Genomic DNA, 21900 nt, shown 5'->3' on the forward strand with positions numbered 1-21900 from the left:
GGGTGAGGTGGCAAGCTCGGCAAGGCAGCACTAGGTGAGGTGGTCAGCATCGGGCTGGGTGAGGTGACAGGCCATATGAGGTGGCAGGTGGGGAGCTGTGCAGTGCTGCGAGGTGGCAGGCCAGACGAGGCCACGAGGCAGTGGGTGAGTGGAGTCTGATGGGTGGGGGGGGGTATGAACCCAGGCACCCTATTCTGGTGTTCCTGCAATCTTGCAAGCCAGACGACATGCGGCTCACGAGCTTCTCCAGAAGGTTCTTCTCTCACCTCCCCCAAAGCAACCTTCTCCGTGAAATGCTTTCAGTTTTGAGAATGTGGAGTTAAGTAAGCAAGGCTGACTGCCGACAACACCAAAGTCCAAAACCTTTTATTTACAGCAGTTAAAAAACAGAAAAGAAAACAATCTTTCAAATGGCTCCGCAACTGATTAGAAAAACCCTTTTCTGTATACTGCAGAACAAGGGCTGTCTGCCCCACCTTAGTTACTAAGCGACCAAAAAAGAGCTACCCTTCCTTCTTCCCTTTCTGCTCATCCAACCTTCATTATATCAGCACCAGGTGTTTTCACTCTAAGGAGATGGTAATTATCTCCTGCAGGCAGCATTCCGACTGGTGATGCCACTTTGAGCTACAATGCAACCCTTGCATACAGGGGGAAGGGGGAAGAATGCTTCCCCATGTGACTGAGATGAGTGGCACCTGAGTTGCAAGACCCTTCCCCCCAAGATATGCCTCTGCCAGAGGGGAAGAGTGTGAGCTAGTTCTGTGTTTTCATGGTGAGGTCTCAGTTATCATGGAACTGGCTGCAGGGAGGTGAAAAAGGCACTCACACACCCCAAGCCTCATTTTGTATAGACTATCCACTTTTTTAGTGCAAGAATAGCCAGAGACAAGATGAGTTCAGTCAGCAGGAATGTTAACAGATAACTTGACAACAGGTAGTGTCACTGACCCACTGTCAGGTGCATAAAGGATGCCCATGAGTGGGTCACTTGAAGATGAGCCTTTGCCATCTGGATGACCTGTTCCCCATAGAGGCTAATGTCATCTGAAGGAGAAATAGGTGATGGATCCCCTAAAATGTCACCTGGTGACAGCATAAAGGTTGTATCTGATTCTACCTCAGAATCACGCTATTCAGACTGTGCTGGTCCTGGAGACAGATAAAAGAGTTAAGGAGCTGTCAACATTGATCATCCATGTCCAACCTCCTTTCGTGAACTTGATAGAGCAGTAGCTTGCAGATTCTTCTCAGGATGTGATCCCTGGCTCCAAGTAGATAAGTAATGGTGATGACACAAGCATTGTCCCTACCCTCACCAGGGCACATCTTACCAAGGTTCAGTCAGTAGTAGCTATTACAGAACTGCCAAAGTTGAAGGATGAACTTCAACTACATCATCATCCAAGAAGAATGAAACACCTTCCCCTAATGAAAGTATAGGGGTATGAGGCCTATCAGTCAGTGTTGGAGATTTGGAGTGATATTGATGTGCAGGACAGGATGGTTTAACTAGGTTTGGTCTGCATTGAAGTGGCAAGTGCCGTTGGTGCTGAGAAGAGGATGAACTTTGTGGTGGTGAAGGAGAGTTTCGCTGATCTGTAGATCGAGCTTGGCATTGAGGCTGAGGTGGACTCCACTCCTTTGATGATTCTTCTAATTGTGCAGCAGGTGTTTGGTGTCAAGGCAATCTAGACTTCAAATGCATCTGGAATTGAATGACCTTGATCCTATAGCAGCAGGGAGCATTGAAGAAGAGCAGATTTATGGCCCTGAGGGGGCTTTTTTGGCCTCTGATTCCTTTTGTTTCAGCTTCCTTTTTGCCTTTTTGGCTGGAGGCTATGAAGTGCATTGTTCCAATTCTAAGGAATGAATGGTTACTAATGACAAAGCAGTTGGAACCAAGGCTATGGAAGGCTTATAGGCTATATTGCCCATTCCCTCAGATCCTTTGGTAGCCACCAAAGATTTCTCCCACAAGGCAGCTTTCAGTCTCAAAGCTCTTTCTTGCCTCACGTTTGGGGTTAAGAGGGAACTTGATTGACAGGGTGATGGAATATGTCCCTCTCCCAAACATATCAAACATTCAGTATGGTTGTCCTTTTTGGCCATCTTGGTTCCACACTTTTGGCACTTTTTGAAGAGCACCAATTTTTAGCCCTCCATAATGGCTCAGAGGTGAAGCCCTCAAAGGATGAAGAAATCTATACTGACAGGACTTCACATGAGTGAACAGATCCCTTTGCCTGTGTGACTTCTGTCCTTCTTGTGAAGGAAGGACAGAAGTCACACAGAAAAAGCAAAAATCCTGTCAGAAAATGTTGAAGCTCAGAAAACATGCTCTTTTTCCATGGTGGAAGAAAGAGAACTGAAGGAAGAATTGCTCCCTTTCCCCCATCACGTGGCTGTTTGAGAAGGAAAATACTCTGGCTCTCTTCTGGAGGGGAGGGTGAACACTCCAGTTTGTAAATAATTCTAGAAGCCTGGAATCAAACCTCCATGGTGGCCTGCATCTATACAGTCTATGTGGGACTGTACAGAGACCAAGATGAAGATGAACAGTGGCTACATAAGGCACGATGAATGTGAGGCATTTCAGTGGACAGAATACAAGAAGTTGTAGATACATTTTCTTTACAGTGGACCAGCAATGTGGTTTTACTAATTATCCATTTTGCATTCTGATCTCTATGGTCTGCATTAACTAGATGGTGAATTTTGCCACTGTGCTGCCTCCAGAGGACCTCCAGATGGCGCCAGAAGCTCCTGGGCTGCCTGGAAGTCATGGGTGGGCATGTGTCAGGGACATTCCTGGCTCCAAACCCTGGGAATGCCTCTGGCTCCCCCCCTAGCCCCACAACCCTGTCTGTGTATAGTTTTAGGCCAGCACCTCTCTGTGGGGCACAGGCTCTGCTGTGCCACTTATGCTGGTGGGGTGGGTGAAGTTGAACACACTGGCATGTCCCCCACACCAGCTCCAAGAGCCAATTTACCTCCCCCCCCCTCAGATTCGACCGTTAATGTTATACTGTCCCAGCATCCTAAAAGTGGTTATTTAAAAGGGGGAGGGGGACTATATGGACGGAACTGACTTTTTAACATATCTGATAATGCAGATGATGACCTGTTACTATAAATATAAATTTACAAGCAGATTTGAGTGTAGTCATATCACAGCCAACTTACAGTGACCCCAGCAAGGGGCTTTCAAGGCAAGTGAGAAGCAGATGCCTTTTCCCATTTCTTTCCTCTGCCCCAGTCGTGTAGCTACCATGGGGAAGGGGGCATCATGCGCACAATTGGCATCATGCCTCCATACCCCTCCCCCTTCCCCCCAGGCCAGACAGAAGCCATTTGCCCCCTCTACGCCACTGCTCTGCACATCCTGCCTTAGTTTCCGAGATCTGACAAGATCAGGCTATACCATGCTACCTCCTCCCAAATACAGATGTAACATTTTCCCCTGGTTCCAACATTTATTTAAGCCACAGTTTGAAGGTGTTGGACCCCAGAGCTACTGGGGTCCAACTATTATACTTTTATTATACTTTTATTCCCCACTATTATACTTTTATTGGAACAGTTCTTCACACCTGCACTACTTTCAAGGGAAGCCAAGTTCCATTTCCACAAGTCTCCCCAGACTTTCTGTGGGATTCACTACAGGAAAATAAACATATTTAAATGGCCACTTCACATATATGTATATGCCCTCAGACACCTGCATTAAAAATGTAATGAACACAATCCGTAATACATCAAGAAGTTGGGAGCAATAATGATTCCCCAAATGTGGCTTCGTCTCCATGTAATATATGGTTTTACTACAATAGTTTTACTATGACAGCATGTTACAAAAGAATTGTACTGAAAAAAATGAACCTCAAACATATGAATTACTTTTGGGGGAAATGAAAAAACACACTCACCCACTTATTGAAATAAGGTAAATTACAATATAAACATAACTGAATCACATCACACTAGTTCCAAGTTTATTAGACCTTAATATCACTGAAATACAATAAAATAAAATGCAGTTGCAATTAAAAAGAAAAAAAAACAGATGAATGACAACATCTTAAAGCAAATAAAACTGACACACCTAATCAGGGATGTTGGAAAACCTGTACCTCCTCCCTCATTCAATCAATAAAAGTGACAGTGCAACAGAGGGGGTGTTCTTCAACAGATCTAAAAGTCCATGGGCTAACCTGGTCCAGCCAAGAGTGGACATGGACAATGTTCTAAATTGGACGGTGAAATAGATAATGGGTTAATCTTGGATGGGCCCTCATAACAATAGAGGCCAGGCCCACCACCATTCTTAAGTGTGCTGCTGGTATACCCAGGTGAAGCCCTAAGATCTTTCTGATGAAGATACCTGAATAGTATCTAATTCAGGGGTCTGCAAGCTGCGGCTCTCCAGATGTTCCTGAACTACAATTCCCATCAGCCCCTGCCAATTGGCCATGCTGGCAGGGCTGATGGGAATTGTAGTCCGTGAACATCTGGAGAGCCGCAGCTTGCAGACCCCTGATCTAATTGATTCAAGATCTTCTGGTTCCATATTCAGAATTCAGCTTCTTACAGTAACTGTGGTACTACCTTACCTTAGAAAAGCCTTTAGTGCCCAGGCAACAAGATGCCCTCCCACCTTGGAGTGAAAAATGTTTTTAAAATAATGCCTGATGAGTTGCCAAAAAGATAACATTTAGGTATATTTGCCTTGATAGGGAAGCCTGAAAAATAATACCGAAATGTTTTTAAAAGGCACACTGGTGAATTTTATAATCACCTATGGTCCAACCAAACTTAGTTTTAGCATGGAAAACACAAGTCAGAACACCTCAACCTGTTTCTGATAACAGTGAACATAAAATGATTGTAGACATGAAATGCCATATTCAATTATGCAAGTGGTATACAATTTATCTAAATCATAAACATTAGGCCCAAGAAGATGAGTTAAAAGAATTTTGCAATGATGTGGAAAATAAGAGGGATGGAAATTTTTAGGAAAACCAGGATAGTCCACTGGTTTATGTGGAGATTTGGATTTGCATCTAAATAATCTGGGCTCACTGCCCACCTGTGACTTGTAGTCACTGTGTAGCCAAGCCAAGGCACTGCCACTTAGCCTCAGTTTTCCACCTGGCTTCATTGTGAAGGCAACCATTGTGAAGCAACCATTGTGAAGACTATGGCTCATTCCGCACACGCAAAATAATGCACTTTCAAGCTGCTTTCACAACTGTTTTCGCCATTCCGCACAGCTTCAAAGAGCCCTGAAAGCAGCTTGAAAGTGCATTATTTTGCGTGTGCGGAATGAGCCTATGTGAATTAGGAGGCAACAAGTGGGGACAGCAAGAAAATTGCAGGAGCAGCTACCTCATCCCCCCTTGCTTCCTCTTCACTTTCTCTCATTTTTTCTTCCTCCTGCTTGCCCTTTTTCTTACTCTCTCCTTCATGCCTATCGCTTTCTCTCTTTCTGCCCCCACCCCCACGCTATCATTCTTTCACTTCCTGCCCCCATGGCCCTCCTGGCCACCCACCTGCTTTCTCCCCACCTCCACACACAGCAGCAGTGATGGAATCACAATAGATCTTCCAGCTACAGAGATCAGTCCCTTCGGGTTGCCAGCTCCAAGCTGGGTAATTCCTGGAGACCTGGGTGTGGAGCCTTGGGAGGGTCAGATTCAGGGAAGGAGGCTGCCTCAGCTAGTCTTTATTGGTGTCTCAGGACAGGAGAAAAATGCACAAGCATCCACATATTTTGAAAAGCTCCAAATATTTGATGTTGATCCCTGAATTTTTTCCCTTCGCCACATTCCTTATGATGGCTACAAACTCATAGAATTAGCTCATATTGCATTTTTGACTTATTGTGGAAAGGCTCTAAAACTGCTTGAGAGTTATCTTTGTATGTGCAGAGGCAACAACTCTATTATTATTATTATTATTATTATTATTATTATTATTATTATTATTATTATTATTATTATTATTGACAAAAACAACAAACACATTGTAACACAACCGCCAGATCACTGGTTGGTGTTGGCTTTCTATTCACTTCGAGTTCCGCCCTGGAACTTAGGAGAATGTGATGTATCAGTGTAAAATGTTTGCAGAGCCGAGTAGAGCAGCTTTCTGCATTTGGCAAACAGTGGTTTTATTGATGTTAAGTTGTTGCCAAGTACTGTCCCAGGGATTTTTGTATGCTGATCACCACTGGGATCACTGCTGCTGGTTTGTGCCATAGATGCTGCAGTTCAATTTTTAAATCTTCATATTTTGTAATTTTTTCTAGTTGTTTTTCTTCGACCCAGATGTCATTGGGTATTGCAACATCAATAATCCACACTTTATTGTTCTCGACGATGGTACTGTCTGGTGAGTCACTTTATTAGAAAAAAGAGATAAGATTGGTCTGGCATGACTTGTTTTTCAGAAACCCATGCTGACTTTTTGTGATCACAGTATTCCCTTCTAAGTGCTGGCAGACCCCCTCACAACAAACACCCTGTGAGGTGGGTGGGGCTGAGAGAGCTCCAAGAAGCTGTGACTAGCCCAAGGTCACCCAGCTGGCATGTGTGGGAGTGTACAGGCTAATCTGAATTCCCCAGATAAGCCTCCACAGCTCAGGCAGCAGAGCTGGGAATCAAACCCGGTTCCTCCAGATTAGATACACGAGCTCTTAACCTCCTACGCCACTGCTGCTTTCTGCATTGGGCAGACAGTGATTTTATTGATGTTAAGTTGTTGCAAGTACTGATTTTGGGACAGCACCCAGTGCGCCGATCACCACTGGGATCACTGCTGCTGGTTTGTGCCATAGATGCTGCAGTTCAATTTTTAAATCTTGATATTTTGTAATTTTTTCTAGTTGTTTTTCTTTGACCCGGATGTCATTGGGTACTGCAATGTCAATAGCCCACACTTTATTGTTCTCGGCGATGGTAATGTCTGGTGTGTTGTGCGCCAGTACTTTATCTGTTTGAATTCTTAAGTCCCATATTTTGGCTTGCTGATTTTCGATCACTTTTTCAGTGTTATGTTCCCACCAGTTCTTGGGTGTGGGAAAACCATAATTTTTACATAAATTCCAATGAATCATTTTGGCAACTGAATTATGCCGCAATTTATAATCAGTCTGCGTGATCTTCTTGCATGAGCTGAGTATTTGATCCACAGTTTCATCCAATTCAGTACACAATCTGCATTGGGCATTGTTAGATGTTTTATTGATTTTTGTTTTTTATTGCATTTGTTCTAATCGCTTGTTCTTGAGCAGCGAGAATTAATCCTTCTGTTTCTTTTTTTAGTGTTCCAGATGTTAACCGTTGCCATGTTTTGGCAACATCCACTTTCCCACTGATTTTAGCTACATATTGACCATGTAATGCTTTATTATGCCAGTTTTCTGTTCTTTCTTTTAAAATTCTACTTCGGTATTCTTTTTTTGTAGCTGATACCTTTAAAGAGTTCAGATTTTTGACTTCTTTCCGGTTCCGGCTGCCGTTCCGTGCGGTCGCTCCCTGACGAGCTCCTCTGCATTTTTAAGATAAGTTTTTTAAAAGTTATTTTACCTCACTCACTTTTTATCTACTAGCTCTCCTTTTAATCTAAAATTGTTTTATCATTCAAGCTTAATGCGGGCAACGTGCCAGTTGAACTCATTTGACTGGGCCCCGTGTTATTTGAGTTTGTTTTTAAACTTTTAAACCTATTATCTTCCAGCCATTGTTGGCTTTTAATTTAGTTTAGCTTTAGTATTTTTTAACTTTTAACAATTTTATTGCTGGACTTGAAACCAGTCTCCCTTATTAGGGTAATTAGAGTCCATTTAACTTTTTTTTTTAAGGTTTAAAAAAAATTTTTTTTTTAGTAACTGCTAGTTCCTATTTAATTGTTTTACTGTTTTATTGTTTTATTGGGGTTCCTTGTCGTTTTGGTTTTAGAATCTTTAGCCTTAAGGTTTTAGAATCCCCAAAACTTTAAGGGGAAGTTTTAACTAATCAATTAGAGAGGAAGATGGTGTCCGCCTGGAGGGGGCTGTAGGAGCCGCTGCCAGTAAACATTTTCTTGTAATTACTATTATCTCCTTCCGAAGGCCCAAGTTATTCTAAGTCACCCCCCTAAAGCCTAGAAGAAGCTGGTGCAAAAGCTGTGTGGAAGAATCTGACTCTAGTAGGTAGAGGTTGGAAAACAATTCATAAATTACCTCAACCTCTCACTATCAGCAGAGCTGCCTACGCTTTGCTGTGGAGAGATAATTTACTCAAGGCAAACTACAGCCACGGTCTCTGGGTTAGTTAAAACATCATAAATTATCAAACTATCAAACTATCAAAGCTAGCAGGAGCTGACAAGCTGCTACTATACAAACCTTTAGTAGCACAGCAAGTTAAACCTATTGTGAGATGGGTAAGAAACGTTGTCGTGATAGGGAAGATAGTAGCCCCAATCCATGCTCCAAACAATTAAAAATTGGCAACTTCTTTTGCTCACAAGTGCCAGTGGAGCAAAGCCAGGCTCTCCAGGAATCCTGCCTTAGTTTCTGAGCTCTGACAAGATCAGGCTATACCATGCTACCTCCTCCCAAATACAGATGTAACATTTTCCCCTGGTTCCAACATTTATTTAAGCCACAGTTTGAAGGTGTTGGACCCCAGAGCTACTGGGGTCCAACTATTATACTTTTATTATACTTTTATTCCCCACTATTATACTTTTATTGGAACAGTTCTTCACACCTGCACTACTTCCAAGGGAAGCCAAGTTCCATTTCCACAAGTCTCCCCAGACTTTCTGTGGGATTCACTACAGGAAAATAAACATATTTAAATGGCCACTTCACATATATGTATATGCCCTCAGACACCTGCATTAAAAATGTAATGAACACAATCCGTAATACATCAAGAAGTTGGGAGCAATAATGATTCCCCAAATGTGGCTTCGTCTCCATGTAATATATGGTTTACTACAATAGTTTTACTATGACAGCATGTTACAAAAGAATTGTACTGAAAAAAATGAACCTCAAACATATGAATTACTTTTGGGGGAAATGAAAAAACACACTCACCCACTTATTGAAATAAGGTAAATTACAATATAAACATAACTGAATCACATCATCACTAGTTCCAAAGTTTATTAGGACCTTAATATCACTGAAATACAATAAACAAAATGCAGTTGTACTAAAGAAAAAAAACAGGATGAACATGTAACATCTTGAAGGCAAATAAAACTGACACACCTAATCAGGGATGTTGGAAAACCTGTACCTCCTCCCTCATTCAATCAATAAAAGTGACAGTGCAACAGAGGGGGGTACGTCTTTCAATATTCTAAAAGTCCATATTAACCTGGTCCACAGCCAAGAGGACATGTGGACAATGTTCTAAAATTGACGGCAGAAATAGATAATGGGTTAATCTTGGATGGGCCCTCATAACAATAGAGGCCAGGCCAACCACCATTCTTAAGTGTGCTGCTGGTATACCCAGGTGAAGCCCTAAGATCTTTCTGATGAAGATACCTGAATAGTATTCTGATGAATAAAGGTGTTTCTCTCAGATGGGCCTTGATTCATATTCCCATCAGCTCCCTGCCAATTGGCCAAGTGCTGGCAGGGGCTGATGTGGAATTGTAGTCCGCGGAACATCTGAGAGCCGCAGAGCTTGCAGACCCCTGGATCTAATTGATTCAAGATCTTCTCTGCACCTATTATTCAGAATTCAGCTTTACAGTAACTGTGGCAACACCTTACCTTAGAAAAGCCTTTTAGTGCCCAGGCAACAAGATGCTCTCCCACCTTGGAGTGAAAAAATGTTTTTAAAATAATGCCTGATGAGTTGCCATTAAAAAGATAACATTTAGGGCATATATTTGCCCTTGATAGGGAAGCCTGAAAAAATAATACCGGGAATAAGCTCTTTTAAGTATATAAGGCACATTGGTGAATTTTATAATCACCCATGGTCCAACCAAACTCTAGTTTTAGCATTGAAAACACAAGTCAGAACACTTCAACCTGTTTCTGATAACAGTGAAATTATAAAATGATTGTAGACATGAAATGCCATATTCAATGTATGCAAGTGGTATACAATTCTATCTAAATCATAAACATTAGGCCCAAGAAGATGAGTTAAAAAGAATTTTGCAATGAATGTGGAAAATAAGAGGGATGGAAAATTTTTAGGAAAACCAGGATAGTCCACTGGGTTTATGTGGGAGATTTGGATTTGCATCTAAAATAATCTGGGCTCACTGCCCACCTGTGACTTGTAGTCACTGTGTGCTACCGCAGCCAAGCCAAGGCACTGCTACTCTTAGCCTCAGTTTTCCACCTGGCTTCATTAGTATGCAAAACTATTGTGAAGCAACCATTGTGAAGCCCGCGACATTCCGCTAAAATAATGCATCCTTTCAAGCTGCTATTCGCCAACTGTTTCACGATTCAAGACATTGTGCTTCAAAGAGCCCTGAAAGCAGCTTTGAAAGTGCATTATTTTTTCATGGGTGCGGAATGAGCCTATGTGGGAATTAGGAGGCAACAAGTGGGGGACAGCAAGAAAATTCGCAGGAGCAGCCACCTCATCCCCCCCCCTTGCTTCCTCTCTTCACTTTCTCTCTTTATTTTTTTCTTCCTCCCGCTTGCCCTTTTTTCTTACTCTCTCCTTCATGCCTATCGCTTCTTTCTGCCCCCACACCCCACGCTATCATCTCCTTCTCTACTCCTGCCCCTCATGGCCCTCCTGGCCACTATTCCGCTTTTGCTTTCTCTCCCCACCTCCACACACAGCAGCAGTGATGGAATCATTACCATGACCTTCCTCCCAGCTACAGAGATCAGTCCTTTCGGGCTGCCAGCTCCAAGCTGGGTAATTCCTGGAGACCTGGGTGTGGAGCCCTGGGAGGGTCAGATCCAGGGAAGGAGGCTGCCCCTCAGCTAGGTCTCTTATTGGTGTCTCAGGACAGGAGAAAATGCACAAGCATCCACATATTTTGAAAAGCTCCAAATATTTGATGTTGATCCCTGAATTTTTTTCCCTTCGCCACACTCCTTATGATGGCTACAGCAACTCATAGAATTAGCTCATATTGCATTTTTTTGACTTATTGTGGAAAGGCTCTAAAACTGCTTTGAGAGTTATCTTTGTATGTGTGCAGAGTGCAACAACTCTATTATTATTATTATTATTATTATTATTATTATTATTATTATTTATTATTGGCTATTACATATTATTATTATTATTATTATTGACAAAAAACAACAAACACATTTTCGTAACACAACCGCCAAGATCACTGGTTGGTGTTGGCTTTCTTATTCACTTCGAAGTCCGCCTCTGGAACTTAGGAGAATGTGATGTATCAGGTGTAAAAATGTTTGCAAGAGCCGAGTAGAGCCAGTCTTTCTGCATTTGGCAAACAGTGGTTTTATTGATGTTAAGTTGTTGCCAAGTACTGTCCCAGGTGACTCTCTTTTGCATGCTGATCACTTCACTGGGATCACTGCTGCTGGTTTGTGGTATAGATGTTGCCGTTCAACTTTTAAATCTTGATCTTTTGTCATTTCTTTTAGTTGTTTTTCTTCGACCCAGATATCACTGGGTATTGCAACATCAATAATCCACTTTTATTGTTGCCTCGTACGATGGTACTGTCTGGTGAGTCACTTTATTAAAGAAAAAAAGAGAGTAAGATTGGTCTGGCATGGACTCTGTTTCGTGAGGAAGAGCCCATGCTGACTTTTTTTTGTGATCACAGTATTCCCTTCTTTGCGTTGGCAGACCCCCTCACAACAAACACCCTGTGAGGTGTGGGTGGGGCTGAGAGAGCTCCAAGAAGCTGTGACTAGCCCAAGGTCACCCAGAAGCTGGCATGTGTGGGAGTGTACAGGCTAATCTGAATTCTGTGATAAGCTCTCCACAGCTCAGGCAGCAGGAGCTGGGAATCAAACCCGGTTCCTCCAGATTAGATAATACTGATGCAGCTCTTAACCTCCTAATGCCACTGCTAAGCTTTCTGCATTGGGCAGACAGTGATTTTATTGATGTTAAGTTGTTGCAAGTACTGATTTTTGGGACAGCACCCAGTCGCTACCGGACAATCACCACTTCTGGGATCACTACTAAGCGTTGGTTTCCAGCCATAGATGCTGCAGTTCAATTTTTAAAATCTTGATATTCTTTTGTAATTTTTTTTCTAGTTGTTTTTCTTTTGACCCGGATGTCATTGGGTACTGCAAATGTCAATAGCTCCACACTTCTATTGTTCTCGGGCGCATGGTAATGTCTGGTGTGTTGTAGCGCCAGTACTTTTATCTGTTTGAATTCTTAAGTCCCATATTTTGGCTTGTTAGATTTTTTTGAATCCACTTTTTCGGAGTGTTATGTTCCCACCCAGTTCTTGGTGTGTGGAAAACCATACCTTTTACATAAATTCCAATGAATCATTTTGGCAACTGAATTATGCCGCTAATTTATAATCATCAGTTCATGCGTGATCTTCTCTTGCATGAGCTGAGTATTTGATCCACAGTTTCATCCATAATTCAGTACACAATCTGCATTGGGCATTGTTAAGATGTTTTATTGATTTTGCTGTTTTATTGCATTTTGTTCTCGAATGGCGCTTTGTTCTTATACAGCTTAGAATTAATCTCTTCTGTTTCTTCTTTTTAAAGTGTTCCAGATGTTAACCGTTGCCATGTTTTGGCAACATCCACTTTCCCACTGATTTTAGCTACATATTGACCAAGTGCGTAATGCTTTATTATGCCAGTTTTCTGTTCTTTCTTTTAAAAATTCTACTTCGCCATTGCTTTTTTTTTTGTAGCTGATACCTTTAAAGAGTTCAGATTTTTGACTTCTTCTTCTCGTTCCTGCTGTCGTTCGATGTATGATTTCGCCTCCCTTGACGAAGCTCTCCTCCCAAGATTTTAAAGATGCTAAGTTTTTTAAAAGTTATTTTACCTCACTCCACTTTTATCTCTACTAGCTCTCCTTTTAATCTAAAAATTGTTTTATCATTCAAGCTTAATGCGGGCAACGTGCCAGTTGAACTCATTTGACTGGGCCCTCGTGTTATTTGGAGTTTGTTTTTTAAACTTTTAAACCTATTATCTTCCAGCCATTGTTGGCTTTTAATTTAGGCTTTAGCTTTAGTATTTTAATCCTTAACTTTTAACAATTTTATTGCTGGACTTGAAAACCAGCTTTCTCCCTTTTATTAGGGTAATTAGAGTCCATTTAACTTTTTTTTTTTTTAAGGTTTAAAAAAAAAATTTTTTTTTTTTTAGTAACTGCTAGTTCCTATTTAATTGTTTTACTGTTTTATTGTTTTTATTGGGGTTCCTTTGTCGCTCTTTGGTTTTAGAATCTTTAGCCTATAAGGTTTTTAGGAATCCCCAAAACTTTAAGGGAAGTTTTAACTTAATCAATTAGAGAGGAAGATGAATTGTCCGCTTCTGGAGGGGCTGTGGTGGACGCTGCCAGTAAACATTTTCTTGTAATTACTACGATCTCTCCCGAAGAGCCCAGAAGTTATTCTCCTAAGTCACCCCCCCCCTAAAGCCTAGAAGAAGCTAAAAAAAAGCTGTGTGGAAGAATTCTGACTCCTAGTAGGTAGAGGTTGGAAAACAATTCATAAATTACCTCCAACTCTCATCACTATCAGCAGAGCTGCCTACGCTTTGCTGTGGAGAGATAATTTACTCAAGGCAAACTACAGCCACGGTCTCTGGGTTAGTTAAAACATCATAAATTATCAAACTATCAAACTATCAAAGCTAGCAGGAGCTGACAAGCTGCTACTATACAAACCTTTAGTAGCACAGCAAGTTAAACCTATTGTGAGATGGGTAAGAAACGTTGTCGTGATAGGGAAGATAGTAGCCCCAATCCATGCTCCAAACAATTAAAAATTGGCAACTTCTTTTGCTCACAAGTGCCAGTGGAGCAAAGCCAGGCTCTCCAGGAGGAGTTCACAATCCCCACAGAAAATCGGTTCCAGCCCCTGGGATGTGGAGAGGCTCCAAGCTGTATGCTGAAGAGCTCAATCTCGGATAGCAGTTCCCTGACTATTGGAGAGGGCCTTAATGCAGAGAGTTCAAAAGGAGCCGCCGAAGCGGTGACAGCCCATAGAGAGTATGGCAATGATACTACACCTCCACCGTCTCCCTCCATGCCTAATGGCCTGACTCATTATGATGCGGCCACCCTACCAATGGAACTGGGGATTCTCTCTGACTTCTGTACCTTTATGGCAGATACTGTGGCAGCTATATTCAAGGAGCTAAGGACAATTAATGCTGGGCTGAACTCTACCAAAACATTACAATGTAGGGAAATCCATGGCTCCAGTAGCTTTAATTCAAACCTGGAAGTGCCTTCCCTTGGGAATAACATATGTGACCAACGGCTAGTACTAGAGACCAAGAAGGTTTGTCTGAGAGTGTTTGCATATCAGGGGTTCCTCCCTAGTTGGCACTCCACAGAACTCGCCAGGCATCATCTAAGCATCTTACTGAGGAAGAAGCCAAAGTTTATTGACCTAGTGTCAGTATTCGAATCTCCACAGAACTTTGGGGACTACCGGAGCCATTAAGAATTATTTTAACCTTCAACTTTCGCGTGAAATACCTAACAGGCTGCTGCGCCAACATCGGAACTTTGCAGCCAAGGGGGTAATGCCAACCCGGTATTTACAATCTTAAATATAGCCCCCTTACTCCGAAAACCCCACTCTGCAACATAAAATGCAAGGAGTTAAAGCGAACTTGGAACTGACACAGTGTATTACACAGATCACCCCTGCTTACAGTGGCGTAAAGGCCCCTCGTGGAAAAGTACAGCTGGCCAAGTTCTACCAAGTGCAGCACCATGGAGGACAAGATAACATCGGATAGCTTGCAGGAGCCCAACAGTATACCACCTGATCGACTGGTCCTACTTAAAGAGCTGCCTGGCTAAATGTAAAGCTACATCCCAAGGGGAAAGGACCCAATGGGGAAGCAGACTGAGACGTTATCAATAAAGGAAAAAAGGATTCCTGCAAGTGCAGGCAAAACAGACAATACACCAAGTAGATCTGGAGAAGCATGGGAAGTTGCCAATGCAACGGTGACCAAAGTGCAAGTAGCCCCAGGAGAGGAGCTGCAGATGAGACCGGAGCAGCCCTTGACCCGTTTTTTTTCCTCAAAACAAACCCTAGCCAGTTGGAACCATGTAACTTAATTGACCTGGACCTTGAGGAGATTCAAAGCAAGACACAAAGTTGTAAACGGTCCCTGGCAAAAACATGCATCAATAATTATACAGCTTCCAATTCTAACGCGTCAAGTACAACCATTCAAATAGAAGATTATGAGATTGACTTCTTTCAGGGCTGGTTGTTGACTGCCCTTGATGCAATCTGCCAAAGCATGCTTTTCTTCTTCTACAGTTTGTTTTACTTGCAGTAATCCTCTGCCGCCAATTTTGCGGGGCAGATATAATCAATCAGTGTCACTACGAGGAAGTAAAGCGTAGTGGATTGTCATCAATTTTCTGATTTTTCTGTCCAAAATGTCTAAATCAGCTTGAGTCCAGTAAATGATGCCAGCAGTGTAACAAATTACAGGTATAGCCCATTATTGTTGTTGTTGTTGTTGTTGTTGGGATTTTTTGTTTTTGGGATGCGAAGAACCAACATTGATGGAAGTCAATAGCAGAAAACTGCCCAGCGTGCCGATTACCACTGGGACGACCTCAGCTGGTTTGTGCCACAGACGCTGAAGCTCGATTTTCAAATCGCGGTATCTAGTGACCTTCTCGTGTTCTTTTTCAATGACCCTGCTTTCACTGGGGACTGCTATGTCGATGATGCTCACTTTCTTGTCCTCGATTATGGTGATGTCTGGTGTATTGTGTTTCAACACTTTGTCCGTTGGGATTCGAAAGTCCCACAGGATGTTGACCTTCTCATTTTCCATTACTTTCTCTGGACAATGTTCCCACCAGTTCTTAGCTGTTCTTATGTTGTAGTTCTTGCATAAATTCCAGTGGATCATCTTGGCCACTGAGTTGTGTCTCTGTTTGTACTCAGTCTGGGAAATCTTTTTGCAGCAGCTGAGGACATGATCTACAGTTTCATCAGCTTCTTTATTATTATACACATAACAACACAGCACAAGTGTCTGGAATTCATCTCTGAATATCGAGTCCAAGGACCTAGGATATTAGAGGTATTTGCATAGAATATGTGCAGTTCCTAGAAGTGCTGCTTTCTGCAGCATGTGGACTGATGTTCTATCCAAATTTAGGCTTTCCAGATGTTTTTCAAGATTTCTTGGGATTCCTCCTACAGCACCGACTACTAGTGGGATTACTGTTGTTCTTTTTTGCCACAATCGTTCAACTTCAATTTGTAGGTCCTTGTATTTTGTGATCTTTTCCAGCTCTTTGTCAACTATTATTATTATTATTATTATTATATTATTATTATTATTATTATTATTATTATTATTATTATTATTATTATTATTATTGTAGATTTCACAGCTGGCAGATCTTTAGCTGGTTGTTGGCCTTCATTACAATTCAAGCCTCACCCAGAGGCCTAGGAAGTTGTAATGTATCAGCGTAGTATTCGTGTGGATCCCAGCAGGGCTGCCTTCTGAATTTGACAGATGTTAATTTGGTCAATTTGAAGATATTTTGAGTGCTGCCCTAGTGTTTTCGGGATGACACCCAGCGTGCCGATTACCACTGGGATGACCTCAGCTGGTTTGTGCCATAGACGCTGAAGCTCAATTTTCAAACTGCGGTATCTAGTTCTTTTTTGCCACAATAGTTTGAGTTCAATTTGTAGGTCCTTGTATTTCGTGATCTTTTCCAGCTCTTTGTCCTCTACCCTGCTGTCAACTGGCACAGCAACATCTATGATCCTAACATGTTTTTTCTCTACCATCGTTATATCTGGGGTGTTATATGCCAGGTGTTTATCTGTCTGTATTCTAAAGTCCCAGAATATTTTTGCTTCTTCATTTTCTGTGGTCTTCTCTGGCTTGTGCTCGTACCAAGTCTTGCTACAGGGCAGGCCGTACTTTTTGCAAAGGTTCCAGTGCACCATTGCTGCTAGCCCATTGTGACATTCGAGATAGTCAGTTTGGGCTATTTTCTTGTAACAGCAGATTATGGACTCCACAGTTTCACCACTCTCTTTGCAGAGACAGCACTTTGGGTCATTGTAGGACTTTTCAATTCATGTTTTTATTGCGTTCATTCGTAATACTTGCTCCTGGGCAGCAAAAATCAGGCCTTCAGTTTCCTTCTTTAGAGTTTCCCTTCTGAGCCACTCCCATGTTTTCTTTCTACCTTCCCTTCAATGTTCTACCTTCCCTTCAATGTTCTTAAAGTACTGCCCATGGAGTGGCTTGTTTAGCCACTGCTCCTTTCGTGTTGTAAACTGTTAGACTCTATACTCTTCTTTTGATTATTTGGCTTTCAGCATCTCAGCGTTCTTTCAATGCTGGCTCTTGACTTTCTTGGATGTATTCTTTCAGGCCTCTTTTCTTTTCCTCAACTGATTGCTTGACTTGGAGCCGCCCTCTTCCTCCTTCTGACCTTGCTAGGTAGAGTCTGTCTACATCACTTCTTGGGTGCAGTGCTCGATTTATTGTCATAATTTTCCTTGTTTTTCTGTCCAGGGTGTCCTATTCGGCTTGTGTCCAGTTAATTATGCCAGCAGTGTAGCGTACTACAGGCACCGTCCAAGTATTAATTGCCTTTATTGTATTTCCTCCATTTAGCTTTGATTTCAATTTTTTTTCTTACCCTTCTAAGATAGTCCTTCCTAATTGCGCCTTTGACTTCTGCATGCTTGATGTTCTCTGCTTGCAGTATCCCCAAGTATTTGTAGCTTTCATTCACTGGTAAGCTCTTTATTTATATGGCATTTTGCAAATTCACGCCTTTGCATATTGCGAGTTTACCTTAATTGAGTTCCAAAGTTGCACACTTGTCGAGTCCAAAATCCATTGCAATGTCAGTGCTAAAGACTCTCACTATGTTCAGTAGTGACTCAATCTCTGCTTTTAATTATCCATAGAGCTTTAGGTCATCCATGTATAGAAGGTGTGAAATTTTTGGTGAATTTCTTGCTGTCCGATATCTTTGACCTGTTTTCTTCAGAATTACAGAGAGCGGAATCATTGCAATGATGAAGAGTAGTGGGGACAGGGAGTCTCCTTGGAATATTCCTGATCCATTGACTATTAATTCTGTTTTCCAAGTGTGCATTGCATTCTTGACCCATTTCTTGATGTTTTCACTGACTCAAATCATCTCCAGGCAATGTAGTATATCCAGCTGCGTGGCAGTGAGTCGAATGCTTTTTTGTAATCAATCCAAGCTACATCCAAGTTGGTTTTTCTTCTTTTGCAATTCTCAAGGATCATTTTATCTATGAGCAATTGGTCTTTTGTTCCCCTACTGTTTTGTTTGTTTCCTTTTTGTTCAGGGGGCAGCAAATTCTTTCCTTCCAGGTGGACTTGTATTGCATCAGCTAATATGCCAGTCAAAACATTAGGAGAAAAAGCTACTGGAACACTGTCATACAGCTCAGAAACCCCACAACACCCCATTAATTAACACTTCCAGTCATTAAAGTTGAAAGATGAAAGGCAATCATGAATTCCAGATAATGCTTCACATTAAATATATGAAGTATTCTCAATAGGCTGGGCAGGACAGAAAGAAAGATAAAAAGTTCAGAAACTTACTTTCGCTAGTTGAATAGTCCTGTGGATCAAGTATGCCTGACTCTTGCAGGGATCTAATACAAGAATCCACCAGTTCAAGACCCGTCGTAAGCTCATCTTCTATGTCCTTCTGGCCATCTGTAAACACAGATAATGAAATGCTTTTAGCAATCTAAAACAAATTCCGGAAGATAAGAGAACTAAGGCAAGATCTTTTTTTAAAAAAAAACTTTCTTTAAAACAGAATTAGCTAAATTGTTGAGACAAGAAGAATGAGAAGAAGAGTTTGGATTTATACCACCCCTTTGTCTCCTGTAAGTGGACTCAAAGGGGCTTACAAACCCTCCCTCACCACAACAAACACCCTGTGAGGTGGGTGGGGCTGAGAGAGCTCCAAAGGACTGTGACTCACTAAAGGTCACCCAGCTGATATGTGCTGGAGTGCACAGGCTAATCTAGTTCCCCAGACAAGCCTCCACAGCTCAAGTGGCAGAGTGGGGAATCAAATCTGGTTCTCCAGATTAGAGTGCACCTGCTCTTTACCACTATGCCACAAGCTTATATACTCAGTGCTTTACACACCGTTGGTCACATGCCAACAGATAAACTTGCTTAAAATCATTAATCTCAGTTATGCCCAGGATGTCTTTTGCTCTTAATTAGATTTCACTTGCAATAAATAAAATAAAATAACCACTTTTTTGTGTGTGAATTAAATGAAAAAAGGTGAATTAAATGGGAAAAAAGCATGTTTGTTTATTTTACCCAAACTGCTCTTCTGCGATGGGAGATAATGCATATTCTGAGCTGTGCAAATACATGCTATCTAGGGAAGTGTTGCACCAACCTCCCATTTTCCCTTTAATCGTAATATTGCATGCAAAGTGCAGGCTACTTTAGTGGTTGTGCAACTACTTTAGAAACATGACAGGTATGCATGCTATAACTGGTTGGTATAGAGCTGGGGTAGGGAACCTGCGGCTCTCCAGATGTTCAGGAACTACAATTCCCATCAGCCCCTTTCAGCATGGCCAATTGGCCATGCTGAAAGGGGCTGATGGGAATTGTAGTTCCTGAACATCTGGAGAGCCGCAGGTTCCCTACCCCTGGTATAGAGGATGCTGCGGGTCTAGGTTTAGAACATCCTCCTTTAACCCAGAATAGCAGTTGCTCCTGTCCTGGCAGATCAATACATCCTCTCCCTTTTCCTGCTTATTCGTTCTCTAGTGGCTCAAACATTTATTTTGTTTTATTTATTTTATTGGACTTAATATCCCACCACATCATTTTGCAAATGTATTAGCAAGTGCGTATTAGCAAGTATTAGCAAGAGCCCTTTGGGGGTGAGCGGTATAAAAGTCTAAATAATAATAATAATAATAATAATAATAATAATAATAATAATAATAATAATAATAATAATAATAATAATAATAATAATAATAATTTGTAAATATTCTTTCATTTTAAGATTTATTTATGTGTTTGCAGGTTGATTTTGCTGCTCATTGCATAGCTCTGATTTTGTGGAACCTGTTTGTTTCACTATGGTATGTGAAAGAGATACCAGGCAAAAGTGTACTCAGACCATTTTGAAGCAATCCTGAATATTTTAATGGATGGTACTGCATCCATCATGATAACCCATTACTGAAAACTGAGCAGATTATAGTCCTTACTAAGAAAAAACTTTCAACACAGAATTCTCCATACCTTGTGTTTGCCAGTGAAACTGCTCTTCAGTTGAACTACAAAAACAAACATATAAAATATATATTAATATAAAGAGCTGAACCTTGGATGAACAATTAAAGTTTTATTCATATTCCAGCTTCCACATCTGATACTATAGTCAGTGATGAAAACCATTCAACACACTACATAATAGAGACCACATTAAGGTAATGGGAAATTTGTCCATCATAAAAATTAGGAAAAATAGCATCCTCCCTCTTTTTCTTACTGTCTCAGAACACACACTTGAATACCATGTTTGTCTTCATTTTATAACTGAACACAATGAAGGAATAGTTTTTAAAACTCCTGAAACATTGTTTTAAAAGCTGAAACATTCTACAATGTTGTTCATGTTCTCAATCAAGCTTAATTGAGGATGTCCTACTTCCAGCATGAGCCTTTTGATATCTGCAGGGGAGACACAGCCTTTGTGTAATCTAGACTACAACCACATTTGGAATCATGTGTACAGTTCTGGTCACCCTGACTGGGTGGGTATGATAGAGATTTATAAACATATGCAAAGCCAAGTACAAGTTGTATTCCCCTCCCTCATAACCTCTAGGAATATAAGTTTGCAAATGAATTTAATCAACAATAAATCCAGAATGGACAAAAGAAAACATTTCTTCATTTAATACATCATTCACTGATGTAGTGATGGCTTCCAGTTTTCAATAGCTTTAAGATAGAGTAGATAAGGTTGCCAGGTCCCTCTTGTCAACTGGTGGGGGATGGGAAACTTACCAGTTGTGGAGGAAGGCCTGTGCTGACACAACAAAAGTGATATCATCACACTGGTGATATCGAGGTAGATACTTTGGTGTTTGGGTAAAAACTCTCTGGTAGAAGCTGATTTTTTATCATAGAGTTTTGCCCAAATAGCATAGCATCTCCCTCCATGTTGCCTACCTGATGGCATCACTTCCAGAAGTGACATCATTGCTCTGCCAACACTGGCCAGCGAGACAATGACAGGGGAGTGGATGATCCTCCATCCCTGGCAGGGGTCTGGCAACCCAAGGAGTAGAATAGTTCTACCAGCAGCTGTTAGTTATCACATTATTTATTTGTTTACTGTATTTATAGTCCACCCTTTTCACTAAGGCTGTTTCTGCACGGCCACGCTCAGGGGGTGCGTCGGCATATACGACGCTGCCGCACCCCCCTGGGATTGTTCGTATGATTGTTCGCATGATTGTTCGCAGTAGGGGCGGGGAAGACGGTGCAGCGCTGTGCTGTCACCCGAACGCCTTATCTTCCCTCTGACCTTCCGGCACGTTGTCCAGGCCAGGGGACATGCCCCTCTGCCCTGTGCGACGGCTCTGGAGTTGCAGGGCAGGGGAGCATGTCCCCAGGCCTGGACGACAAGCCAGAAGATTGGAAAAAAGGTA

General features: G+C 41.7%; 1 protein-coding gene across 7 annotated transcripts in view; it reads right to left on the minus strand.

Annotated features, from left to right (window-relative positions):
• Positions 1-21900, minus strand: part of CTNND2 (catenin delta 2) — a 655193-nt gene that overhangs the window by 380493 nt on the left and 252800 nt on the right. For all 7 annotated transcript variants that reach the window (XM_048507354.1, XM_048507355.1, XM_048507356.1 and 4 more), the window contains exons 4-5: positions 20483-20517; positions 18791-18907 (exon numbers count right to left, since the gene is read on the minus strand). In XM_048507354.1, coding sequence (XP_048363311.1) covers positions 18791-18907; positions 20483-20517 — 152 coding nt within the window. The remainder of the gene's footprint in view (positions 1-18790; positions 18908-20482; positions 20518-21900) is intronic.

The sequence above is a fragment of the Sphaerodactylus townsendi genome, linkage group LG09 (assembly GCF_021028975.2).
Source record: "Sphaerodactylus townsendi isolate TG3544 linkage group LG09, MPM_Stown_v2.3, whole genome shotgun sequence".
Lineage (NCBI taxonomy): Eukaryota > Metazoa > Chordata > Lepidosauria > Squamata > Sphaerodactylidae > Sphaerodactylus > Sphaerodactylus townsendi.